The sequence below is a fragment of the Coenobita brevimanus genome, chromosome 62 (genome assembly GCF_032717465.1).
Source record: "Coenobita brevimanus isolate Jiangsu-jjx chromosome 62, ASM3271746v2, whole genome shotgun sequence".
NCBI classification, from domain to species: Eukaryota; Metazoa; Arthropoda; class Malacostraca; order Decapoda; family Coenobitidae; genus Coenobita; species Coenobita brevimanus.
Window position 1 is genome coordinate 3,586,820 of NC_137015.1, and position 27,937 is coordinate 3,614,756.

General features: G+C 43.9%; 1 protein-coding gene across 1 annotated transcript in view; it reads left to right on the plus strand.

The window, feature by feature from the left end:
* Positions 1-27,937, plus strand: part of LOC145403936 (proto-oncogene tyrosine-protein kinase receptor Ret-like) — a 70,251-nt gene that overhangs the window by 39,881 nt on the left and 2,433 nt on the right. Inside the window, exons 6-21 of the mRNA XM_080275538.1 lie at positions 5,560-5,695; positions 7,468-7,592; positions 9,151-9,279; positions 9,893-10,082; positions 10,345-10,451; positions 12,724-12,926; positions 13,271-13,556; positions 13,735-13,972; positions 14,719-14,886; positions 23,098-23,188; positions 23,993-24,178; positions 24,718-24,842; positions 25,499-25,688; positions 26,231-26,396; positions 26,724-26,853; positions 27,615-27,816. Of these exons, the coding sequence (XP_080131664.1) occupies positions 5,560-5,695; positions 7,468-7,592; positions 9,151-9,279; positions 9,893-10,082; positions 10,345-10,451; positions 12,724-12,926; positions 13,271-13,556; positions 13,735-13,972; positions 14,719-14,886; positions 23,098-23,188; positions 23,993-24,178; positions 24,718-24,842; positions 25,499-25,688; positions 26,231-26,396; positions 26,724-26,853; positions 27,615-27,816 (2,672 nt within the window). The remainder of the gene's footprint in view (positions 1-5,559; positions 5,696-7,467; positions 7,593-9,150; positions 9,280-9,892; positions 10,083-10,344; positions 10,452-12,723; positions 12,927-13,270; positions 13,557-13,734; positions 13,973-14,718; positions 14,887-23,097; positions 23,189-23,992; positions 24,179-24,717; positions 24,843-25,498; positions 25,689-26,230; positions 26,397-26,723; positions 26,854-27,614; positions 27,817-27,937) is intronic.

The window sequence follows — 27,937 nt, forward strand, 5'->3', positions numbered from 1 at the left end:
CCTCACCTCCTCCTCCTCCTCCTCCTCCTCCTTCTCCACCACCACCACTATCACCTCCTCCTCCTCCTCCTCCTCCTCCTCCTCTCCCGTGATATTGGAGGGAAGACCGCCGGGGCACAGATTCGAAGCCCGTGTAAAGGTGCAAGCTTCATCCGTCTCTCTCTCTCTCTCTCTCTCTCTCTCTTTCTCTCTGAAACTGGTGCCAAATATCCTCTGTTCTTTGAGGTCCACCCAGCCAAGAATGAGTCATGTTTGAATTATAATCAATTGAGAGAGAGAGAGAGAGAATAAATACATAAATCACAAAAATAGATTAACTATATAAATAACTACATTTACTTTTCGTTACATTATCAATTTTATTTCTTTGTGTTAATTTTGGCTGTTTTTTGTTTTTTTTTTCCTTTGTTTTTGAGGGGGTGATATTGTAGTTGTGATTGATAGTGTTGGTGTGTTTAAACCTCTCTCCCTCCCTCCCTCTCTCTCTCTCTCTCTCTCTCTCTCGTGTAATATTACCTTTCCATTTCAAATTTCAGTATCTGGGCTTTATTACTCTCTCTCTCTCTCTCTCTCCCTCTATTCTTCCCTTCTTCCCTCCCTCCCCACCTTTTTACCTTCCTTCTCTCCTTTCTTCCTTCTCTCAGTTTTCTTCCCCTGACCTTCGTAGCTCCTTTAATATTTCCGTCCTTCATTTTTCATCCTTCCTTCCTTCCCACCTTCCTTCCTCCACTCCTTCCCTCTTCCTTCCTCATTCCTTCTTTCCTTTCCCTCTCATTACTTCTTTCTCCATCTTTCCTTCATCCTTTTTCCTTTATTTTCCCCCTTCCCATCTACAATCTTTTCTTCCTTCCTCCTTCCTTCCTTCCTTCCCTCCCTCCTTCCTCCCTCCCTCCCTTTAGACGATTTCCGGCAGACCAAGTTTTTTTTTACGTTTCTGTTCCATCAGTCAAGAGGACCGGGGACTTATTGAGAGAGAGAGAGAGAGAGAGAGAGAGAGAGAGAGAGAGAGAGAGAGAGAGGGAGGGATAGAGAGACAGGAAGTGGAAGGAAGGGAGGGGGGCCAACCAGAGAGGAAATTTGGCAGGCAAAAGAGAGAGAGAGAAAGAGAGAGAGAGAGAGAGAGAGAGAATCCTGCCTTCTCTCTCAATATCCGCCTCCACTATTTCCTTCCTTCTTTCCTTCCTTCCTTGTTTCCTTTCCTCCTTCCTTCCATCTTTTTCGTTGATTCTTTTATTTTCTTCCAGTTTCCTTTTCTTTCGTTCGAACCTTCATTCTCTCTCTCTCTCTCTCTCTCTCTCTCTCTCTCTCTCTCCTGCCTTTTTTCTTTTCTTTCCCTCCTTCTTTTCGTCTTTCCTTTTTTCCTGTCTTCCTTCCCTCCCTCCTGCCTGCCTTCCTTTCTTCCTTCCTTCTTCCCTCCTTCCCCCCTCCCTCCCTCCCTTCCTTCATTCCTTCCTCCCTCGCTTCCTCCCTCCCTCGCTTCCTCCCTCCCTCCCTTCCTCCTTCCTTCCTTCCTTCCTTCGTCATTGTTTTCAGGTAGCTCCTCCTCCCAGGGTCCATTCCTATTTCCTTTATGCATTTCCTGACTCTCTCTCTCTCTCTCTCTCTCTCTCTCTCTCTCTCTCGTTAGGTTGCCCAGTCCCGAGTCTGTGGCAAGAGTGACCAGCCTCCTGCGCCCCTGAACCGCATTATATAATTACTAAATCCCCAACCACCCCTCAGATGAAACCGCTTATGGGATCTGTATGGGTGGAGTCCGTAACCCACTAAACCACCAGGCGGCACTTGGTTATGTATTCAGAGCCTGCATGGTAAATGGAGTCTTTGGATGTAGTGAAGTATTTGGCTTGTCATTCAGTGTAGAGTCACCTTAAGGGCTCGTTATTCGGGTGGATGGATATTTGGCGTCCACACCTACCTTTTTTATACCCGATCATAAAAGACGAGGAAGTGATGGAAGGAGGAGGAGAAGGTAGGCAAGGAGGAGGTGGGCAAGGAGGAGGAAGAGAAGGATCGAGAAGAAGAGGAGGAGGAGGAGGGGGAAGAAGATGAGGGTGAGGAACAGGAAGAGAGGCGATTGCGTATAGATAAACCAAAACAGGAAGAAAAGAAATAGTAATCTTAAGGAAGAGAAGAAGAAGAAGGAGGAGGAGTATTTAGAAAGACAGTAGGAGTAGTACTAGTATGAATTTTAGGGTAATCTTAAACCCAGTGGACTGCAGGCTGAATGTGCCTTTCTCCTACAGGCCTTTATCTTCCTGTTGAGGCGGAAAGAGGAAGTTAGGGACATTTAATAACCGGACACCCCACCGCCCTGTCATATGGGTGCCACCGCGTGAAGGCCCCCGTCTATAGCAACAAGGGAGAGAGAGAGAGAGTTAAGAAAAGGGAGAGATTCGAGGCACGGTGAGAGGATCAAAGTCATGAAGAGAGAGAGAGAGAGAGAGAGAGAGAGAGAGAGAGAGGAAAGCGATCAATACGCACTAGGGGAAAATAGACAAGTTTTATCCCCAAGTATTTTCCCCCACCCAGATTTTTTCTCCCTAGATTCATCCTTTCTTTCCCCCATCAGCATTATTACTTCCTCCCTCCTCCTTTATCTCCCTCCCCTCCCTTCCTCCTCCCCTCCCTCCTCTCCCTTCTTTCTCCTTCCCTCCCTCCTCCATTCCCTCCCTTCCATCTCTTAAGTATTTTTCCTCATGTCCATTTTTCCCCCAGATTTGGCCTAGTTTTCCCCTACCACCAGTATCCATCCGCCCGCCATGCCTCCTTCCCTCCCCCCCCCCTCTCATTTCCCTCTTCCCTCCCTGCTTCCCTCCCTCCCTTTCTCCTCTCCTTCTTTCCTCCCTCTCCCTCCATCTCCAAACCACCTTTCCCTACATGTCTCCCTTTATATCCTCCTCCATCTCGCTTCCCCCCCCCCTTCTCACCTCCTTTCCTCCCTCCCCCTTCTCTCCCCCTCCCTCTCCCCATTATTCCTCCCCACACCCCATCCCCCCTCTAAGATAACCCCTCTTTCTTTCAACCTCAGTCCTCCTCTTCTTACGCTTCCTTTTTGTGTATTTCGTTGTTTTTTTTGTTTTGTTTTGCTTATCAGAATTCCTTGGCAGAGATGCGGGGAGGGAAGACAATATGCAACCCCTTCAGTCCGACCACACAGAGCAGCTTAAGATTAATATGAAGAAAAAGATGACAGACACATGAGAGAGAGAGAGAGAGAGAGAGAGAGAGAGAGAGAGAGAGAGCTAGTTCCTTTATAGAGTCTCCAAAGAAAACCGTCTGAAGGAGGAATAAGAAATAAGAAAAAATAAATAATGATAAATAATAAGATAAATTATTAAATAGAATAACGTCATCAAAATCAGTTATTGTTTTGTTTTCTTTTTTGCTGCTTCACTACAAAATCTGTTTTATGGTAAAAAAAAATTATATATATAGGCGCTATTAATGGTGTGACTGTAGAGCTGAGAGAGAGAGAGAGAGAGAGAGAGAGAGAGAGAGAGAGAGAGAGAGAGAGAGGGGGGGGTGGAAGAGGAGTGAATATTAGATGAGAGAGAGATTATTAGGAAAGGTACTGAGAGAGAGAGAGAGAGAGAGGGGCTGGGACTGCTTTACATAGATACACAGACCACACAGATGATAGGGTCGTTACTGAGCGATCGAGCCTTTTATATTGGCCAAACGATTTTATCTATATTTGCTGCATTTTTGAGAGAGGGAGAGAGAGAGAGAGAGAATGAAACAATAAAACCATGCTAACGAAATAGGGAATGCAAAAAGGAGAATAGGAAGAACAAAATGGGAGGAAAAAATGGATACGAGACAGAGAGGAAAAAAAAAAAAACGACGTCTATCCCCTCCAGCATCTATGGGGTAACTGAGAGTCGACCCTAGCATCATCCCCTCTGTCCCAGCCTCCGAGAAGTGGCACCAGCGCATTCCATCTGGCCCCCCAACCCTGGAGATTTGGCAACCCTGCGCCGCGTCCTATGAATGAGATGGTTGCCCCGAGTAACCGTAGGGGGGGGATGGAGAGAGAGAGAATTGAGGGGTAGGGGAGATGGATGGAAGCATAGTGAAGAGGTATGGGAGGAGGGCGAGATAGATAGACAGAAAATATGAGAGAGAGAAAGAAAGAGAGAGAGAGTGTGGGGAGAGTGAGAAACCTACGCAGGAAGAAAAGAGAGAGAGAGAGAGAGAGAGAATGGGGAGGCCGAGGATTCTACGCAGAGAGAAAGAGGGGGGGAGGGGAGGGAGGGAGGGATTAGCGAGGTGGGAGATAAAAGTGAGGAATGGTTGGAGATAAGGCAGAGAGAGAGAGAGAGAGAGAGAGAGAGAGAGAGAGAGAGAGAGAGCAGGAAGGACGGGATAAGAAAGAGGAGAGACAGTAAAAGCGTGATAAGAAAAGAGGAAGAGGAAAGGGGTAATGAAAATGACGGAAGAGGAAACTATACAGAAGATAAGAGTGAAAGGTTGAAGGCAGGAAAGGCGATGAGAGAGAGAGAGAGAGAGAGAATGGGTACTTTCTCTTTAACATCTCTGCCTTGATCTGTGTACATGTAGTAATTTCGTAGCACTGTTGTTGTTATGATTATTATTATTGTTATTATTACCACTCTTTACTACTACTACTACTACTCACAACCACTACTGCCACTACTACTACTACTACTACTACTACTTCTGTTTCTACTACTACTTGTTGCCCGTCGTATTATTATTAAACTTTAACCAATTGTTATGTTAAGTATCTTTTTGTTTGCACTTCTTTCCCTAGATCTTGGTATAAAGGAAGGTTCCCAAGGGTAAACCAAGTATTTGTACCTAATATAAATAACCATGACCTATTTGTGAAGGTCATATGCTCATTTTTGGTGGAGAAATTGCATATTTGAATTTGAAAAATCTCATGAACTAATTGAGATATAGCTATTTGGTGTAAAATCTTATAATAAACAAGTTTGCTGAGAATTTTGGCTGAATATTTTGCCATTTAGCCTAGTGGATAGTACCGAATTCAGATCTGCTCAGTGTTTTTTTTTGTAACACGTTTTAGAGGAAACCACAAAAGCTGTAAAGCTGTAACACTGCAGAAATGTAGCTATGGTCCCTCTCATTATCTGAAAGAAATATGGTTACAGTTAAGCATACAGTTAGCCAGTTATTGAGACAAATATAAAATGTACCTATGCTTACAAAGACAATAACCTTATGGTGGGTACACAATAAGTAAACAGGTAACTATTATTATTAATATTATTATTATTATTATTATTATTATTATTATTATCATCATCATCATTATCATCATCATCATCATCATCTCCTTGCCCAATACGTAGATGGTTAACATGATAATTGTACTATGAATTATTGCTTTCGCTGTTATCCTCCTCCTCCTCCTCTTTCTCCTCCTCCTCCTCCTCCTCCTCCTCCTTCTCCTCCTCCTCCTCCTCCTCCTCCTCTATTTTAATGAGTGTAATTACGACTCTACTCATAGATATCATTACCACGCGTTACAATCACCCTTCTCCATTTTCCTTTTTTTTTCCTTTGGTTCAGTCGATGTGTTTCCTGCCTGAGGGTGACATCTTGCTGCGGCAGTGGGAGAACCGCGCCCCCGTGCCCCTCCTCGCCCTCCCCTCCGTCACCGATATCTGCCCCGACTTCACCGCCACATATGCGATCAACGTCACAGGTGTGTAAAGAGGCAGGTGTGTGTGGGAAGGCAGGTATGTGGAGAGGTAGGTGTGTGGGGTGGAAGGAGTGTGTGAGGAGGTGGGAGTGTGTGGGATGGAAGGTGTGTGGAGAGATAGGTGTGTGGGGTGGCAGGTGTGTGAGGAGACAGGTGTGTGTGGAAGGGTAGATGTGTGGAGAACTGGGTGTGTGTGGGAAGGGAGGTGTGTGGGGTGGAAGGTGTGTGTGTGAGGAGACAGGTGTGTGTGAAGGTGTGTGGGATGGTGGATGTGTAGAGAGGCAAGTCCCAAGAAAGAGGATTTTTTTTTTTTTTCTGCAGAGGATGAATATTTGTCAAAGGATACAGTCTTGCTTGTAAAGGTACTACCAATTTTAGATCATGGCGGCCTATCCTAAGAACGTACTGTGGAAGATGAAGATGTGGTTCTACACTTAAATGCGTCTACGAACGAGGCGAGGACAAATGCCGCCCGTAGTGAAGGTAGACACAAAGGGCAGTGTTTACGTGTTAAAAACGGAACTTAAACCAGGTGCGAATGTGAAAGGAAAGGAAGTTCAGTAAGATGGGTGATGAGACGTTCAGGTGTGGTCAGGTAATTGCAGGTGAGGTGACCATTAACTCTGGATATGCATCGTGTAATTACCTAAGCAGTGCACCGGGTCATGCATATTCAGGCAGTAATGACCATGTGTGTGACTACGTAGTTAGGTGTGTGTGTGTGTGTGTGTGTGATGGGGGGTGATAAGTAATAACACATGTGTAATTTAAGCAGGTTTCTAAGTGGGGTGTGTGTGATTAAGACAGGTGTGGGGCAAGGGCAGGCGTGTGGTTGGTGAGAGCAGGTGTGTATGTGTGTGTAGGTAGGTGTGTAATGCAGGTGTGTGTAATTAACAAATGCAGGTATGTAATTAACCCCTTGAGTACGAAGGCGTCTTTGTTCTCCTTTCATCAAACTACCTCCAGACGATTTTACTGAACTCGGAAATCACATGCAGCAATAAAGAGGCTGATGAAGTTGATATCAAACCCTTTCAGTTCAGTAAATACATCCCAGGCCTAAGAAAATCACCATCTAATAAATAAATAAATAAATAAATAAAGATGAATAAGAATGACTTCCCAGGAATGAAGGCTTTAAAGGTGAGATCAGCAGAAGGTCCGTGTTTGATTAGTTAACACAGGTGAGAAAAGGAGGATACAGGTGTGAGCTTATTTATTTACAGGTGTGAGCTTATTTATTTACAGGTGTGAGCTTATTTATTTACAGGTGTGAGCTCATTTATTTACAGGTGTGAACTCATTTACTTACAGGTGTGAGCCTTTTTATTTACAGGTTTGAGCTTATTTATTTACAGGTGCTTCTTTTGTGACACCTGCCGTTGCTCTGTTAATTGGTTCAGAAGATCAGACATAGGTGTTCACGGCCGTAATGAGGTCAGGTGTGTGTGTGTGTGTGTGTGTGTGTGTGTGACATAGCAAAATATGTAGCAAGATGTGCCTATAAATGTACAGAGATATGGAGGCAAATAGAAGTGTACAGAGGTGTGAAGTACTGAAAGGTGTAGGAAGATGTGATGCAATTGTACAAGGAGATTATTTGGTTCTAAGAGGTAAGAGGTGCGCAAGAGCTAATTAAAGGTGTATCTTCAGGTGTTAAAACTCAGACGGGGAACTGAGCCACAGGTAGAGCTAATTAAAGGTGAATCTAGGTGCCATAACTCTCAGGCGGGGAACTCAGCCACAGGTAGAGCTAATTAAAGGTGTCTCTGCAGGTGTGAGCGAGGGGATGAGCGAGCTGACAACGCTAAGGAACCGCCTCGTGATCACCCCAAGAGCAGAGCTGGATCGGGAGTTCAGGGACAGTCTGGTGAACTTCTCTGTCACGTGCTGGATACAGGTACACTTCTTCGTGATTAGTACTGGTATTATTATCATCATTATTATTATTATTAGTAGTAGTAGTAGTAGTTTTATCATGTGGTTGTTGTACGTAATCACTCGTATTATTATTATTATTATTATTATTATTATTATTACTATTATTTAGTCTGGTGATGGATAGTAAGAGTTTAAGACATCAGTTCACCGCAAGCCATGTTCATCATCATCATCATCATCACCGACCCCCATCAGTCCAACGAGGTATTTTTCCTTCATTCTATCTACTTCCAGACGTTGTTATTCATCAGTATATCTATTCCGTAGGTTAAATTTAATCGTATTTAGGAAGAACTTAATAGGAAACACGCTCTCAGACTGACGGGGTTAAAATCTCGGGGTGTCGTGTTGTTCCTCATCAGGTGATCTCTTTTGGCGGGAAAACGGATGTAAACAAAAGACATCGGCCCATCTCAAGCTCGGTCCGGTCTTCCCCTTTTCAAATCCCAATGATCTCCCGTAGATAAAAATAGCGCTTTTTTATTTGCTTATAAGAAATTGAGAAAAGAGAAGGGAAAATGAGTATGAAAAAGTGGAAGTATGGGTTCAGAAACGGTGAAGAACAAAAAATTGGTGTGGATGTTAAAGATAATGAGAGAAGTGAAGGGAAGATGAAGAGAAAGGGAAGGTAGGAGAGAAAAGGTTAATGATGAGCCAGGCTGAGAGAAAGAGCGTTGGAAATGGGTAGGTAATGAGATTAAGATAAAGGGGAGGAGTAATGACCAGAAGAGAGGGGAAAGGGAGGGGTGAGGGAGAGGAAAGAAAGAGGGGTGAGACGGGAAAGGAAGGGGGTTGTGAGAGGGGGAAGGAGAAGGTTGTGGAGGGGGAAGGGAAAGGGTGAACGAGGGGGAAGGAAGAGGGGTGAGCGAGGGGGAAGGGAGAGGGGTGAGCAAGGGGAAAGGGAAAGGGGTGATCGAGGGGGAAGGGGAAAACTATGAAGAGTTACATAGATATACAAATCTTACGTTGCTGTGTTAATGATGAGTGAAGGGGATGGAGCCTATTTTTTCTGTGCACATTGTTGATATGAGGGAGGGGGGGATGAGTTGGGGGGAGGGCAGTCAAATGGTGGGTGACAGAGCGACTAGCAGGCGTTTTGTCTGCGGCCACCCTTTGCGGGATTAGGGCGTCGGGCTATAGATAGATGGATAGATAGACTTTGTTGATAATTCCCCTGTTTTTGTGTTTTTTCCTTGTACCTGGTTTTAGATTCAGGTGATGATGATGATGATGGTAGTAGTCATAGTAGTAGTTGTAGTAGTAGTAATAGTAGCAACAGCTCTTCAGTATATTCCTTTTCCCTGTGGATTGGTGATGATGATGATGTTGATGAAGATAATGATGATGATGAAAATGATGACGATAGTGATGTTGATGACGATGAGAAAGATGATTACGATGATGGTGATAATGATGATAATGACAAAAGTGATGATGATAACGACGATAGTGCTGATGATGATACTAACGCTGCTACCAACGATACTAATTAACCTTGCTTCTCAATTCCTGTACAGAGGGGTAAGCGTAAGGAGGCACCGGAGACCCGTGAAGGTGATCTGTTTATTTTGGACGAAGATGACTCCCCTCCCCTCAAGGCTAACCACCCACACGTCGACTGGCACTACTGCTACGACGTGGCTGATGTGAGTGAAGGAGAGAGAGTGCGTGTGTGTGTGTGTGTGTGTCTGTATAACCCCACACTACCATCCACACTCACACCCAACCAGCCCAAGTACCAATCACTCCTCAATAGCCTCTAACATCTAATTCATCTAACTAGTACTACACACACACACCCCATCACAGGTCACTAGTACTTCACACTAACAAGGCAACCTCCTCTAACCTAACCACATCAAGCCAGTCAAGATCCACTAACATAACAACCGCATAACATAACAACATAACGTAACCTAACAGTCTAACCAAGCCAGACTTACCGCAATCCAATCCAACCGTGCCAGTCACTAACCCTCTAACTACCCCATCCTCTCCTCGCCTCACTTCACCTCACCTTACCTCGCCTTACCTTACCTTACCTAACCTCACCTTACCTTACCTTACCTTACCTTACCTTACCTTACCTTACCTCTAACCCCACTAACCTCCCATCATTGAACTGGACGAGAAACTGATGATGAGCGACCTAACTAACACCGAACAAAGCATAACAAATCCAACTTCAATCTAACACAACATAGCCTAACACCAGCAAACCCACCAGCCCACTAACCCACTAACCCACTAACCCACCAGCTGGACGACAAGCTAATGGTGATGGACCCAGACCTCATCGGCACCAACAACTACTACGTCAAACTCATCGGCAACACCTTCAACATCGTCACCATCGAGAGCGTCACCAAGTTCAACGTGAGGCCCCACCTGTGCGACAGCCACATGGACAACGTGAAGCTCCGGGCCACCTGTGCGGTCCTCACGCCAGGTACGGGTCACCCCAGGTAGCGCTTCTGACCGTGTGACTGTAGTGAGTGGCGTGCGACCGTGATCTCAACCTGCATCATCTTTGTAAAACATGGCCTTTATCGACGCAGCCTATGTGTGTGTGTGTGTGTGTGTGTGAGAGAGAGAGAGAGAGAGAAACAGACAGATAGACAGGGGCAGAGGGAGAATGTGTGTATGTGTGTGTGAGTTTTTTTTTTCTATTTTAACCACCTTAATTAACCCCACCTTATCACCTTTTGCAGTCGTGATTCTTGATATGAACGAGGCGAGAGGGAAGCTACCCAGACAGATCCACTTCGCTGTTAAGTTCATCGACCTCACTCTTCTCCCTCCCCACACCAACGGAGAGGTCTGTAGCCGCCTTAAAAATGTGGTAGGAATAGTGGTAGTTGTTGTAGTGGTGGTTTCTGTAAGAGTGGTAGTATTGATGGTGGTGGTAGTTGTGTAGTGTGCTTGTCTCTCTCTTTCTCCTCCTTTCTCTAATACAGTACTATATCTGCTTTTACTCTCTCTCTCTCTCTCTCTCTCTCTCTCATAATTCATCCCCCTTCCCATCCAACTTACGTACAAAGGTGTAGATGTAGAAGACGAGGAATAGAAATGGAGGGTTGGTTGCTGTGAGAAATAATAGTTACGGGGAGAAAAAGAGAGAGAGAGAGAGAGAGAGAGAGAGAGAGAGAGAGAGAGAATACAGAACAGAAGAATGGGTAAAGGGGTACGTCTAAACCAGAGGTCGGCAACCTGCGGCTCAGGAGCAACCTGCGGCTCTTTTAAGTCACTTTTGCGGCCCCAGGAGCTTCATAAATAATCATTTATTCTTTAAGAACGAAAGCATCATGTAACACATGCAAGGCAAACATTAGATTTTTAATGCAACTTTGAAAAGATCTATATTATGAGTATTTTCATATATATATATATATATATATATATATATATATATATATATATATATATATATATATATATATATATTGAATAAACTACAGAACACATTATTATATTTTCATTCGCCTTGTAGATGGAACAGTATCACCGTAATGTTTTGTTTACATATAGAAGTACTGTGGATTTTGGTTTATGAGAGTGTTTTGTACTGCGGCTCCGAGAGTACTACATTCTTATGAAACTTTCAAATAAATGGCTCCTCTGGCTTTAAGGGTTACTGACCTCTGGTTGGACAGAAAGGTCATGGCCAGTCAGGGAAATGGCCAGTGTAATTAATAAGGACGGACGGTGTGTGTGTGTGTGAGAGAGAGAGAGACAGAGAAAGAGAGAGAGAGAGAGAGATCAGAGGGGAGCACGGAAAGAGCGAGGCACAGTTAGAGAGAGAGAGAGTCACAGGTGCAGGGAGGGAGACGGCAATTGAGAAAAAAATTGGAAGGAAAGAGCGTGTGTGAAAGATTGATAGAGCCTGAGAAATGGAAAAGAAATAGAAAACTGAGAGATAGATAGACAGACAGATAGATAAATAAATTGAGATAGATAGATAGACAGACAGATAGATAAATAGAGCCAGATAGCTAGATAGATAGACTTATAGATAAATGAATTGAGAGAGATAGACAGGTAGATTAATAGACAGATAGATTACAATAATTATAGATAGATAGATTTGTAGATATATAGATAGATTTATGAAGGGGGTCCATATAAATAGATAGATATGTAAATGGATGAATAGAATTGTCGATAGATAGATTGATAGATACACGTAGATAGATAGATGAGCGAATAGGTACATAGGTGGATGGATGGATAATAGATATAAAGGGAGAGATTGACGTCAGAAAAGGAGAAGATGGGTAGATGGATAGATAGAAATGATAGATAGCTTAATATGACAAAACGAGAGAGAGAGAGCACAGGTGAAAAATTAGTCACTTAGATATTTGTACCCAGGTAATGACATGCGCAGGTGAGTGCTTCAAGGTCGACCCAAAGAATACCTGGAGTCGTAGTGGAGGGGGGCAGGGTGTGATATATTGCATGGTTGGTGGGGGTGCATGTGGGAGGGTGGCGTGTGGTGGCAGAGGTTGTTATTGTGGAGGGAGGGGAATGTGTGTGGTGGGAGAAGTTTCTGATTAGGATGGAGTGTGTGTGTGTGTGTGTGTGTGTGATTAGAGAGAGAGAGAGAGATCGTTACTGAGTAGGGACTAATATGATTGAGACTGGTTGAAATGTCTCTTTATCTAACGAGTGATGTTAACTTCTTCACTGCCATTAAAGGAGAGAGAGGTTCCTTCTCTCTGTTAGCTTACATACAAGGCCTGACATTGTAACATCCATTCCTAGTTTATTAATGTAAACAAAAGGAAAGCCAAAAACAAGCGGAAATATCCTTCGTAGAGAGAGTTTAGCAAGCGACTTATTCCGGTGTGGGAGGATTTGCATAGCTCACCCAAAGTGCCTAATTAAGAACGCCCATCTTTACAGGTACAGGTATTTCCCCCCACCTGTACAAACAACCCACCCATTCAACCCATCCCGCCCACTCCCATCCGCCCATCCTTTGTATTAGTGTATTTCCAGTTGCATTTTGTGTACCTCGCCCTATCTTGTGAGGTGTGTGTAAGGGTTTGAATGATGATGATGATGATGATGACTGTTTTCTTCCCCAGGTGGTATACAACATCACTTTGACCCTCCCGGCGGACCAGAACTGCCTGACGGATGACGTGGATGTGGTGGAACCCGATGTGGACCACGAGGACGATGGTGGAGGCGGAGGTGGAGGTGGAGGCGGCGTGGTGGAGGTACGGCCGGAGCACGAGTTATTACTGAAGGAGATACCCCCGCCGGAGATCAACATTACGGTCACGCTGTAAGTAAAGACGGAGAGCCTGATTAACGAGATATTTATTTATTTATCTTGCTATTTATTCATTCATTCATTCAGTTATTTTTCCTGGTATCTACTTGTATATTTATTCATTACTCCTTTGTCTGTGTGTATTTGCTCTGTATATCAAATGACCTTGAGGTGGAATTAAAAAAAGACGATAATGGTAAGAATGTGGTAATAATGATGCTTTCCTTCTCCCAGCCTGTACGTATTTTTATCCCGTTGTTTATCATTTTATTTGCACATCTCTACCTGCATTTACCATTCACCTGCATTTATCTGTATATACCACTCCGCCTCTCACCCCCACATCCCTCCAACAGACCCGTGGGCCGATATTACCGCTTGGGTCAACTGATACACCCAGACGTCGATCACTTCAAGGTGCCTGCCCCCCTGCCCGAAGCCGCGCTCTTCTACATCGGCCAGAACTCCACCGACAAGGGCGTCAGCGTCACGGAGAAGATTGGCATCCTCTACGTGAGCAACCTGACCCTGCTGAGGACTGGGGAGGTGGTGGTGAGGCGCGGCAACAGTACTACCGTTGTGTCCATTACCGTTGTGGAGGAGGCGCAGAACAGACACGCCCATCAGCACTGTCTTGAAGTGGTGAGTGTGTGTGTGTGTGTGTGTGTGTGTGTGTGTGTGTGTGTGTGTGTGTGTGTGTGTGTGAAATATACAGCCAGTAATCACAACACTTCCATTACAATTTTTTGTTTTTAAGTGGAAAAGATAAAAGTGCTCCTCTCCTCCATCTAACACCGCTCTCTCATCTCCCGACCCTCAGAACGCCATGACCGACAGAGATGACTTCCCCTCCTGTTCTTCGCACGTGTACCGGGTCGAGTGCGAGGCCTTCTGCGGAAACGGGGCGGTGACGGGGAAGTGCATGTGGCGACAGAGTGAGTGGAAGGTCACGAGTAAAACCTACGATACCTGCTCGCCCGATCTGCAGACGTGCCCTAATGGAGTGTGTGATGAGCTGGAGGTGAAGGATCCCTCTATATGTCCCCAGGATTGTGTGGGTGAGTACTTGGAGATAGATAGATGGATAGATAGATAGATAGGTGGATTGGTAGATGGATGGATGGATAGAGATGGAGGGAGAGTGTATTATTAGAGAGTGTGATGGGCTGGAAGTGAATGATCCATCTATCTGCCCCCAGGATTTTGTGGGTGAGTACTGAGAGATAGATAGATAGATGGATAGATAGACAGATAGATAGAGAGGGGATGGTGTCTTAATGGAGTGTGTGATGAGGTTTGAGTCTATAGCCTATACTCCCTGGATTATGTGGGTGGGTGTATTGATCTATCTATCTATCTATCTAGCGAGAAATAAGAGAGAGAGAGAGGATGTGGCTGAGTGGAGTCTGTGATGGACTTGGGGTGAAGGTTTCTTGTGCATGTCCTCAAGATTGCGTTGGAGAGAGAGAGAGAGAGATTCACAGCTTCTGACATGGGTCTTGGGTTGCTGTCTGAGCCTAATTTATTTTTATTTTATTTCTTTTCTTTTTCCCTTTACCTCCTTCTTTTTTTTTTTCTTATCATTTTCTTCTGTTCTACTCATTCCTGACCCTCCTTCTGCACTCCCTTCATAAATTCTCCTCCCTTTACCTCCTCCCATTTCTCCTATCATTTTTTTCCGTTTCACTCATTCCCAACCCACCCTTTATAAGTTCCCCTTTCTCTTCCATTTACCTCCTCCTCTTTTTTCTCATCATATTCTTCTGTCCTACTCATTCCCAACCCTCCTCGTTCTACCCTACAGACGAGTCCTGGGTGAAGTCAAAACTGCTAACTCTGTCTCCCAGCGGCCGTGGCATTGAGTCTGGCTTGGGTCCGTGTACGTGCAACAGGGCCGGGTGCAGTTGCTTCCCCGCCAAGGAGAACCCACCGCCATACCCACCCCCACCCGACACCCCGGAAATGAAGCCAGGTGAGAGGCGTGCCGTTCATCATCATCATCTTCATCACCACCATCGTCATCGTTAACGTCATTATCATCTTCATCACCACCACCGTCATCGTCATCGTTATCATCATTATCATCTTCATCACCACCACCGTCATCGTTATCATCATTATCATCTTCATCACCACCACCACCATCGTCATCGTTATCATCTTCATCATCATCATCATCGTCATTGTCATCGTTTTCATAATCATTTTCATCATCATCATCATCATCACTATCACCACCACCGTCATCGTCATCATCATTATCATCATCATCGGTAGTGTGGAGTTCATCATCATCATCGTCATTACCGCCACAGTTATCATCATCATCATCATCATCAGTAGCATGCAATTCTTCACCACCACCACCACCACCATCATCATCATCACCATCATCATCATCATCATCATCATCATCATCTTCATCATCATCATCATCGCCCGTCTCATAATCATTACCCCTTACACTGTCATTTATCTAATCGTTCTCTTATCACATGACAGGTGAGTACTTAAAGCATGTCACATATTGATTTATTCAACCATATATCTAAGTAATCATTCTGTCCACCATAACAACTACCATAGCCACCAATATTATAACTACCATCACTTCCATAACTATCATCATTATTAATACCACAACTACCACCGTAACTCTACTTCCAATTCTACCTTATACTGTCACTCCTACCACAGCTACAACCATCACAACCACCTCTACCCCTACCACAATCACCACCATCAACGCAAGCACACCTACCACAAGTACCACCACTCTACCACCACCACAACTACCACCACTACCACAACTACCACCACCACTATCAAAAAATCGAACCCGCTGTCTGTCATATTAATAGTTCTTGTCCAATACGTGTTTCAGCCATAATATTTTTTCATCTCTCTCTCTCTCTCTCTCTCTCTCTCTCTCTCTCTCTCCCTCTCTTTTATGTATATATATATTTTTTCTGATGAGTTGGATACGCAGGACAGTTTAAGCGTAATTCTCTCTCTCTCTCTCTCTCTCTCTCATCTATATTCATACGCATCAACTCCAGTTTTTTTAAAAAAAATTTGTTGTAATATCCTTGGTGTTTTTTTCGTGTTTTTTTGAGTTTTTTTATGTGTGTATTTTTGGAGGACTCGAAAAACAGTGAACTCGGGTGTTTTTTGCCGGGTACGTTGGTGTGTGTGTGTCTGTGTGTGTGTGTGCTTCGACCCTTGACTAAATGACATGTTTTTTGGTGTTTGAACACGTGTGTGTGTGTGTGTGTGTGTGTGTGTGTGTGTGTGTGTTTCGACCCTTGACTAAATGACATGTTTTTTGGTGTTTGAACACGTGTGTGTGTGTGTGTGTGTGTGTGTGTGTGTGTGTGTGTGTGTGTGTGTGTGTGTATGTGAGTACATTCACTCTATCAAGTAATCATCATCATTATCATTACCATCATCATCACCACCACTATCATCATCATCATCTTCACCACCACTATCATCATCATCATCATCTTCACCACCACCACTATCATCATCACCATCATCTCTGTTAACCCTTTTCCTACCTTGGCGATTTTTCTTTCTCATTCTTTCTACCTTCAGACGATTTTATTCAGCCCTTCTAAAACACCCCTTGTAGCCCAGGTGTTTGTCCAGGTGTGTGTGTGTGATTTAATTAGTTTCAACACCTTATTGTTTATCGGGAGTGCTTTGATTATTTTACTGCCCTTGACCTAATTGGGGCACTCTCTCTCTCTCTCTCTCTCTCTCTCTCTCTCTCTCTCTCTCTCTCTCTCTCTCTCTCTCTCTCTCTCGTTTTTCTCTTCCCTGTTCAGTTTGCTCTTTTTTCTTCTTTTATTCCTCTCGAAAATTTCTTACTTGCATTTTTCCCTATCGTTTTCCTTCCTTCCTGCTCTCCTTCCTTCCCTCCTTCCTTCTTTCATTCATTCATTCTTCCCTCCCTCTCTCCTTCCCGTCCTTTCTTCCTTCTTCCCTCCCCCTCACCCTCCTGTCTTCCTTTCTTCCTTCTTCCCTCCCCCTCTCCCTCCTGTCCTTTCTTTCTTCCTTCTTCCCTCCCCCTCTCCCTCCTGTCCTTCCTTCTTTCCTTCCTTCCTTTCACTCCTAACAGACAGCCTCAAAAGGACCATTAAGGCTGCTTGCTGCCCTTTTTACCTTCCTTCTTTTACCTATTAATCATTTCCTTCGTTTCCCCATTCCTACTTTCCTTCCTTCCCAGTTCCTACAATCCCTTCCTTCCATCCAGCATCCATCCTTCCTTACTTTTTCTTTCTTCCATCCTTTCTTCCTTCCATCTCTCCTCCCTTCCTTCCTTCCATCTTTCCCTCCATCATACCATCGTTCCTTTCTTCCTTCCTCCCTCCGCTCCTTCCTTTGTACCATCCTTCCTTCCTTCGCACCATTCTTCCTTCCTTCCTTCGCAGCATTCTTCCTTTCTTTGCATCATTCTTCCTTCCTTCGCACCATTCTTCCTTCCTTCCTTCGCACCATTCTTCCTTCCTTCCTTCGCACCATTCTTCCTTTCTTCCTTTGCACTATTCTTCCTTCCTTCCCTCCTTCGCACCATTCTTCCTTCCTTCCTTCGCACCATTCTTCCTTCCTTCCTTCGCACTATTCTTCCTTCCTTCCTTCGCACTATTCTTCCTTCCTTCCTTAGCACCATTCTTCCTTCCTTTGCACCATTCTTCCGTCCTTCCTCGTTACCTGCGCAATACCTTTACCTGCGATTAATTAACTGCGTACATGAAAGCAGCCTTCAGCCCTCCCCCTATCCACTCACCTTAACCCATCCACCTCATCCACCTCCTTCCACTTCCTTCACCTAATTCCACCTCCTCCACCCAGCCCCTTTTCCTTGCTCATCCTTCTAATTTTCCACCATTATATTCTGTTGTGGATTTTTTTTCATCCACTTCTATCTCCTCCTCCACCTAGCTCCACCTAATTCCACCTTCCACAGCCACTCTTCCACCCTCTTCGTTTTATCCATCCCATATTAATCTGTTCAGGTCTTCCACTCTACCGTCTGCCTTATCCACATCACTGCTCCACATCTTTTCACCCACACAATTCCACTTGACACTCTTTTCCACACACCTACTCTTTATCCAACCACTCTCTCAGTAATCTTCCAATCTACCCACCTGCTCCACCTGGCCGCATATCCACCTTTTTCTTCTTACCCACCTGTCTGTATCCACTCATTCCACCCACTTAATCCATCCACTCATTCCACCCACTGCTCTTCTCTGTATCACCCTGTTCCACCAAACCACTGGATCCACATACTTTCTGTCCATTTACTTATCTAAATCCACTCTTCCACCCACTTAATCCACCTACTACCTTAAGTGATCATTCCAGCTATCCACCTCCTCCACCTAATTTATCCACCTGGCAAAAACTAACCTTTCCATCCACTTCTAACACTTAACCTATCCACCTGATCCACCCACTTCATCCACCTACTATCTTAAGCGATCAATCCACCTATCCACCTAGCAAAAACTAACTCTTCCACTCACTCCACACACACCTGTTAAAAAATCCCATTCTTTCTCACCCACCAAATCCACCCGCTCTAATTTTCCGTCCACCTATCCACCTCCTCCACCTTATAACTCTTCCATTTACTCCTTACAGACCTATACCGAAAAAAATCTCTTTCTCTTCCACCCACTAAATCCACCTACTGTCTTAATTATCCTTCCACCTCATCCACATCAAGATCCACTCCACTTCCTCTCCCACTTGAGTAACCCCTCCACTTCGTCTCTCTCTCTCTCTCTCTCTCTCTCTCTCTCTCTCTCTCTCTCTCTCTCTCTCTCTCTCTCTCTCTCTCTCTCTCTATTTTTCCCACTCTTTCCCACCTATTTTTCTCTCTCACTTGCCCTCCCTCTCTGATCCCTTCGCTGATCCACCATTAAAACTATTTTCAAAAGCTTATCTGGGAAGTGGAGTGGGTGGAGTGAGGGTGGAGAGAGAGAGAGAGAAATCACACGTGGGAATGTGTTAACAGGTAGACGAGTGAACAGAAAGGTGTCGACAGGTGTAGGCAGGTGTAGACAGTTTTATCAGGTGTAGATTGAAAAGCAGACAGGTAGACAGGTGAGGAGGAAGGTGTAGGGAAGTATATAGAGATTAATTTACAGATAGACAGGTGTTAAGAAAGTGTAGGTGTGTAAAAGCATATGTGGGCAGTGTAAGTGTGTAAAAGGTGAGGTGGACGGGTGTAAAAGTGTAAGAGAGTGTAAAAAAAGGGTGTTTACATTAATTAAGCTGTTGAAAGGTAATTACAAGTGCACAACGAGATATTAATAGGTGTTATGATGAAGAAAGAGGTGTGAATAGGTGTAGAGGTGTTAGACGAGGTGTGAAAAGGTGTAAAAAGGTGAAGACAGGTAAGCAATTAAGAGGAAGGGAAGGAGGTAAGGGGAGTGGAAGAGAGGGAAGGAGGGACAGGGTGAAAGAAGAGGAGGGAGGAAGAAAAGGAAGGGGTGGATAGGGTAAGAGGTAAGAAGAAGGGAGAAGACGAATGAAAGAGGGAGAGGCAGGGAGAAAGGGAGGTAAAAGGACAGGTAGGAGAGTGAGGGAGGTAAGGAGAGAAGGAACGGAGGTAGAGGGAGGGAGGGAGAGAGGAAAGGAAAGAGGGAGAGGGTTCAGGGAGGAAGGGAGTGTGTCCAGCGGAAGAGCCTCCCTTCCTCCCTTCCTCCCCCTCTAATACCTCACAAGCCCAGGATAAACACACACACACACACACACACACACACACACACACACACACACACACACACACACACACACACACACACACAGTTTTTCTCTCCCTGCACTATCCTTCATGCATACACACATACCTACGTAAACATACACATACGCACATACAAACCTTTTTCTTGTCCTCACCTTACATACAGCATTCCCTACATACATACATACATGCAGGCATACGACGCACATACACACCCTTACATCCGTACATGCAAACGTACATCCACTTTTGTTTATATTTTGGCGTCTGTCTGTTCGTCTTTCTCTACGATATACTCCTTACACAGTTCTCTCTCTCTCTCTCTCTCTCTCTCTCTCTCTCTCTCTCTCTCTCTCTCTAATCCTCTCTTTCTTCCCCCACTTCCTCTCTTTCTCTTTTCAGGCTTCCCACAGAAATGACAACACTTGTGAATATAATAAAGATTTTTTCAGCAATTTTCTTTTCATGGTGAGCAAAAATATCGTTTATTATTATTATCATTATTATTATTATTATTATTTCTATTGTTGTTGTTGGTCGTGATGGTATTATTATTATTATTATTATTATTATTTTTATTATTATTACTATTATTTATATTATTATTTTATTATTATTATTATTATTTTTATTATTAATATTTTTATTATCATCATTATTATTATTGTTCTTTTTGTTGTTTTTTCTCAAAGCAAAATTAACCTGATAAATATCTCACCGATTTTTAGGAAGTTGATACCTATACTCCTGTCACTCTAACTTGGCCTAAAATTGCCCTTTGTCCATCTTTAACGCCCAGGTGTATCGGTATCAAGGAAGGAGAGCCGTAGTATTAATTGTGTTTATGTTACGTGAAATAAAATACAAAAGGGACATAAATTTGGGCCAACTTAAGGTGAAAGAACTACAGGTAAATGGATGGTGTCTTCTTAGTGACCACTGCTGACCTTCATTGACCTCTGCTGACCTTAGTTGACCTCCCTTGACCTTAGTTGACCTCCCTTGACCTCTGCTGACCTTAGTTGACCTCTGTTGACCCTATTTGACTTCCCTTGACCTCTGCTTACCTTAGTTGACCTCCCTTGACATCTGCTGACCTTAGTTGACCTCTGATGAATTTTTGACTGACCTCTGCTGACCTCTGTGTGTTTTTGTTTATATTCTTCTCTCGACTCCCCTTCACACCAGTCCAACCCATAATCCCCCATTTCACACTCTCATTCCCCCTCCCCCCACCCAGAGAGAGAGAGAGATAGACAGACAGACAGACAGACAGACAGGCAGACAGAGCGAGACCTACATCATTACAATCATCACTATAGCTTCAGAGAGAGAGAGAGAGAGAGAGGATAAGCTAATTCATCCTAATCAGGACTAACGAAGGCCCTTCCGTCTTTCTCCACTCTGCAGTAAAGGTTGTTAGCCTCTTTCATCTAAATCCCATCATGTGTGTGTGTGTGTGTGTGTGTGTGTGTGTGTGTGTTCTGTCTGCATTTTCCTGTCACTCCATCTTTGGGTTTTCATTCATTTTTCTTGGCTTTTGTTATCTCCACCAAAAACATGTCCTGCCTGTTTTTATTTTTGGCTTTACGTGTGTCATTTATATCTTCCGTTTTTTTTTTTTTCTGTTTTATCCAAGACGCTCCCGTTTTCTTCCAAGACGCTGGTAGGCTTCTTATGCATATGTCAGAACAGGAAGTAGAGTTTGATTTTATAACACCCTTGTTTATTTATTCATTTGTTTATTGATTGGTTTTGTTTTTATTATTATTATTATTATTATTATTGGTAGTAGTGTTGTTGTGGATGATGTTACTGTTATTATTATTATTATTATTGTTGTTGTTGTTGTTGTTGTGGCCGATGTTACTATTTTTCATCTTCTTCTCATTATTATTATTATTATTATTATTATTATTATTTTAGTGGCATATCCAGGTCCATTGTTACTTTGCTCCTTTTTCTTGGTGACATACGGAGCTTCTTAGTACCTCCTCCTGAGCGATCTATTTTGCTTCCTCCATCTCAGCACCTTCTTGTAGGCTGTTTAACTTCATTTGTATTTGTATTCAACTTCATTTTGTATTTGTATTCAACCTCATTTGTATTCATATCAACCTCATTTGTATTTGTATTCAACCTCATTTGTATTCATATCAACCTCATTTGCATTTGTATTCAACCTCATTTGCATTTGTATTCAACCTCATTTGCATTTGTATTCACCCTCATTTGCATATGTATTCAACCTCATTTGTATTTGTATTCAACCTCATTTGCATTTGTATTCAACCTCATTTGTATTTGTATTCAACCTCATTTGTATTCATATCAACCTCATTTGTATCATTAGTCATGTACAGGAGGTTATACAGGTGTGGTGTCCAGAATGAGTAGCTGAGGAAAAGGTGTTACGACATCCCAAAGCCTCTTAATACCCGATGACCGTAATTACAATCAGGAAAGGTCAGGTCACTCCCCTCCCCCTCCCTTCCCTCCCCCTCCCCCCCGAATTATTGAACCCAAACCCGTCAAAACTGGATTGGACACAGGCTTAGGAGGGGGTCAGTAAACCAGGCTCTCTCTCTCTCTCTCACCCACACACACACACACACACACACACACACAGACACACACACACACACACACGTCAATATCTTTCTGTTGCGTGTGTATGTACCTTTATTGACGATTTCTTTTTTCCTTTAATACTAACAAACTATTTTTATTGGGCTTACAACCCCCCACCCTCCCCTCCGTAGTTCCAGCCCCCCAAAATCCCACCATGAGGCAAAAGAAAATCGTCTTGAGAGAGAGAGAGAGAGAGAGAGAATTTCCAAAGTACAGTCTCTATTAAACTTTTGACCAAGAAATAAAGAGTTTTTATTTTATTTTTTTATCTTCTACTTAATACCAAACGAATTTTTCACCTGGATATTCCCGTCACAGGTAAGGGGGTTATTTAACGAAGCGAACACCTCTGGGGGTACCTATTCCCGTGGGCGGACAAGTCACGTAGCTCCTCTTCCTTTGCGATTCATTTTGCATGCTGGTAAACCTAAATATTCTCGGGTGTGAAAGATATATAGGTTTAAAATGGACTTAGTTTTTGCATTAAAATACTTTGTCTTATGAAAACATCAGCCCGAGAGAGAGAGAGAGAGAGAGAGAGAGAGAGAGAGAATATCGAAAGCACAGAAGGAAAATATTTTGTGTGAAACTGGAATTTGCGATGTTTCTTCTGTGTGTGTGTGTGTGAGAGAGAGAGAGAGAGAGAGTGTGAGTGGCAGTGTGAAATGTGCGTGAAGTATGATATTATTTTCTGCTCGGTAACTTTTCCATCCTCCAGTAGGGAAAAAAAAAAGGAAAAAGATCAAGGCAGCCTAGCATAAACAAACCATCTTCTTCTTCTTCTCGCAGTGTGGGGATGCGACAGTGGGTGCCAGGTGGGAGTGGTGGTGGCTGTCCTTCTCTCCATCGCCCTTGGGGTCTTCTGCGTGGTCATCTGCAGGTTAGTACTCCCTCCTTCGGCAGTACTATACTCATTTTACCTTCACCTGTTCCATCCAGGTCCCTATTTTTGCTGCTGAGTGAGAGAATGGCAAATAAACAGCCCCTATCCATTTAACTAGCTCTCAGGGTTCTTGTTAATAGCTGTCATTTTCTGCTATTACTGACAGGAGTTACCCCAACCTGTGATTCGTCTTGTCGCTTTTAAATTATTTCTGCTGATTTTTCTGTTTTCTTTTCCATTTTTTCTTTCTTTTCGTAGCTTAACCTTTGTATAGGACGAGTTATCTTAGTTTCACCTTTGTACTGTCGCCCTGTAATTAGTGCTTCTCTTTTACTAACCATCTTAAGTGTATTACATTATCTTTTGCAAGCCATTACAGTTACCTTTTTATTTGTCCTCCCATCACATTTTTTTTACCCATAAATGTACAGTGTAATTACCCTTCTTAGTGACGCTTCGCTATCCCCTTTTTTTTCACTTTTTGTTCCTCTTGTTTTCCTTTTCAATCCTCACTTTTCCTTTTCCACAATTGGCGCGGGAAACGGTAGGGTCACGTAATATCCCCGGCCACACTTTCGGCTGTATTTGTCTTTCACCTGCCCTTTCACTTCTTTCTTTCCGTCTACTTTTTCCATTTTTGTTTTCATTCTCACTTTTTTCTCACACTAGGTGGATGATGCGGCGGAATAAACAGAAGGACGATAATGAGCACACTTTCACGTACAATTTCTTCAGTTGCCTTTTTGCACGTCCTTTTCCAGTCTGTTTTCCTTGTCAGTCCTCACTTGTCCATTTCCACAGACGCCGGATGATGCGACGCGGGAAACAGAAGGGTGGTGTAATTTCCCTAGGCACGCTACCCACGGACGAGCGACCCACGATGCCCTACAACGCCCGTGATGAAACTCACGACTCACTCATCTACGGCCTTCGCAACTCCCCACGACCCGACCACAGCACACCCGTCACAGCCCTGAATCTGACGGTGAGGACTGGCGGTTGATGGGTTTGGGAGAATTAAGGGATTTTTAGGGGAGGTTTGGGGGGATTTAAGGAGTTTTCAGACCCATGGCTCTCTTACATATCGCCCTCATTACTTGCCAAGATCCTACCACAACACACCTATCTCAGTCCTTGGTCTTACTTTGAGGACTGGAGGTTGGTGAGTTTGGGAGGATTACGGGATTTTTAAAGGAGGTTTGGGGGGGATTTAAGGAGTTCTCAGACCCATGACTCCCTTACATACAACCTTCATAACTCACTATACCCCAACCACAATATACTCACCTCAGGCTTACGGGTGGGGACTGGAGGTGTTTACATCTTACGGTTAGGGCTTATGGTTGATTGGTTTTGAAGGGGTTTTTGGGCATTTAGGGAGGGCTGTAGGGAATTGAGGGAGTTTTGGGATGGCAGTGAGTTGTGTAGGTGATGTTGTCTTGGTGTCAGAGGAGAGCATAATACCCTCTGCATGGCGAGAGCGAGAAGAGTGGAAGGGACGATGACGATGCTGATGATACTGTTTATTCCCTTCAGATCGACCGCAAGTGGGAGTTCCCCCGGTCCCGGCTGGTGATTGAACAGACCCTGGGTGAGGGGGAGTTCGGCAAGGTGATGAAGGCACGAGCGCAAGGGATCGCAGGCAGCCTAGGTCAGTACACCCTGCCAACCCTCTGATATTCTTGGGACTCTATTCTCCTTAGTTCATTGGCGCAGTTTTCCTTTTATTCTTCCCGTGAACAGACGGTTTTTTTCAGTTTGAGGGGACTTTTCAAACAAGGCGGATTAAATATAGCATTCACTACCCTCTTCATTCTTATAGGTCCTTCCTAAGTTGAATAAAATCGTCTAGAGTTTGCACAAGTTAAGCTATGACGCAGTTGTTATGAAAAAGGCTATAATAAAGTATAAAAGATATCCACAGGCTGAAGGGAGTCACTTAAAAGAGAGTGTTAAGATGTAGTATGCCTACAGTGTATATGTCAGAATCAGTGTAATCAAATTTAAAATAATTCTTGATCGAGACTGATAAACAATGACTGTAACTTATTACTGCAAAGCACACACACACACACACACACACACACACACACACACACACACACACACACACACACACACACACACACTATTCAAAATTTATTGTCGTTTTAGGCCGACTGGAAAAGAGAAAAAGTCGGATCGATACTGGTTTATCTTGTGAATAAAGGATTTTCCATATGTGGGTACAGTTCTTCCAACCGTACCTGGAGTTTATGATTGAAAAAATATATTAGTACATCATAACAGGTACCATATCGTCCGCAGGGTACACAACGGTGGCGGTGAAGATGCTCAAGTCCAACAGCACCCCGGCAGAACTGGCAGACCTGCTGTCCGAGTACTCCCTGCTGAAGGAGGTGTCGCATCCCAACGTGGTGAAGCTCCTCGGCGCCTGCACCTCCAACGGCGGACCCATCTATATCATTATTGAGTACTGCCAGTATGGGTCGCTCAGGTGGGTGTGCAGGAAATTAGACTGTGTGTGTGTGTGTGTGTGTGTGTGTGTGTGTGTGTGTGTGTGTGTGTGTGTGTGTGTGTGTGAGAGAGAGAGAGAGAGAGAGAGAGAGAGAGAGAGAGAGAGAATCACATTTTTATCCCAGTTAAAGGATTTTGGGAGGTAAAGTGCTGGATAGGAACATCATGGGGTGGCAGTGATGTAACTGGGCAACTCCGCATCTCAGTTATGTATACCATCGTTCCTCACCTCCCTCTCAGTCCCCCGAAAGGAGGATGGTGGACTTGAAACGCGACCTAGTGTGTATATTAAACCTCAGTATCCCCGTGTGTGTCACTGATGCAAATTATGTCGGTGTTGAAAATATATATGTAGCATAGATGAGAATGTTAAGGTGGAACATACAAAATAAACAGGTAAGAATGAAGAGCTATGAAGCTACCTGTGCATTACCCATTTAGATTACACTCCCATCCCCAAACGCACTCTTCTTCCCTTTGCCTTCTGTTGAACATTCTTCTAACCTGAACCTCCCCCACCAGGAACTACCTGAAGCGGTCCCGTCATGCCGAGTTTGAGAACCGTGTAGGGTCGGGTCCAGGAGGTCCGGGTGAGGCCAGCACACATGACTACAACATCACCCCCAAGGACATCCTCTCATTTGCCTGGCAGATCTGCAAAGGAATGGCCTACCTCACTGATATGAAGGTACGTAGAAATCACCAAAAGTCTATGCAGGCTAGTTCGTTGATACTAGCACTGTGAAATGGGTGTGGGTTCAAATGTGAAATACGTGCAGGGGTGAGGTGGGTGCGTGTTCACTTTGTAGGTGTGGAGTGGATGTGAAGTGAAGATAGGGGTTCATCTGGGTCCAGATGTTTTACCTACTTTAATTTTATGGACATGAGAACTTAAGAGGGCAGCTTGCAGTTGTTTGGATGGCCTATGTTAAGTTAAGGTGGAGGTGCATTGGAATATCCTGCAATTAGAAGACCACAACGGCTGATAAGTTATTGCTAACCTGTACCTTGACAGCTGGTGCATCGTGACCTTGCTGCGAGGAATGTCTTGCTGGCAGCAGGCAAAGTCTGTAAGATCTCGGACTTTGGACTGACCAGAGACGTGTACGAGGGAGATCTGTACTTCAAGCGCAGCAAGGGCAGGGGTATGTGTTTTAATGTGTTTGTTATTTGTTATATTCAGTATACTAAGCATTTGTCCTGGTTAGTGTTCACTATACTAAACATCTGTCCTGGTTAGTAATGTACAGTTTATCCTATTCAGCGTATCCTACTCGCAATTTGTCTTCTTCACTTTACTCGTACTTGTTTAGCTTGCACAGTATACATACAGTGTGTCTTCTTCACTGTATTCATAATATATCCCGTGAAGTGTGTTCATATTTTGTTCCAGTCTGTATACTTATATTATGTTCATTTTTTCTTTATACGATCTTTATCTAACTCCGTTCTTAAACAAGAAAAAAATATAAAGATCTTCACCATTCTCAAGGAGTCAGTGGCCTTTGCATTTGTTGATCTAAAGACTTTGTTGGGCAGAGTTCTCTCTTAACCGCATAAAACTGTATGGTGTTAAGCAGAATATTATACCTAAGTAATCATTTACCCGGAAAAGGGCAAATGATCACCTGGTATGTCATGCAATGGTCTCCCCATCGTGCATATACCCAGACCTCACTCACTTAACCTTCATTCCTCTGGAGATCACCCCATCCTCCACATCACGGACTTCCTGTTCTTCATTCCTCTGAGAAAATCACTCCTTTATCCTTCTCCTTCATACTCTGATTATCACTCCATCCCCTACATCACTGATTTCTCTCATTCATTCCTCTGATAATCACTGTATTTGCCACATCACTGGTGTCCCCTTTGTTCCTCTGTCACTCAGTGCCTTCCATTGCAGTGCCAGTAAAGTGGATGGCCCTGGAGAGCCTTGTGGACCACGTGTACACCAGCAAGAGTGACGTGTGGGGCTTTGGCGTGCTGCTGTGGGAGCTGGTAACCCTTGGCACGCCTCCCTATCCCGGCATCACCCCAGAGCGACTCTTCTCCCTCCTCAAAGCTGGATACCGCATGGAAAAGCCCGAAAACTGCTCTCAGGAATTGTAAGTATCGTGTCCCTGCCCTGTTTATAAGTACTTTTTTTGAGGGGAGGCGAATGAATGACCCTCGGATGAGCCATATTGTGACAAAGAGAAAAAAACAAATACAAATACGCTATGTAAA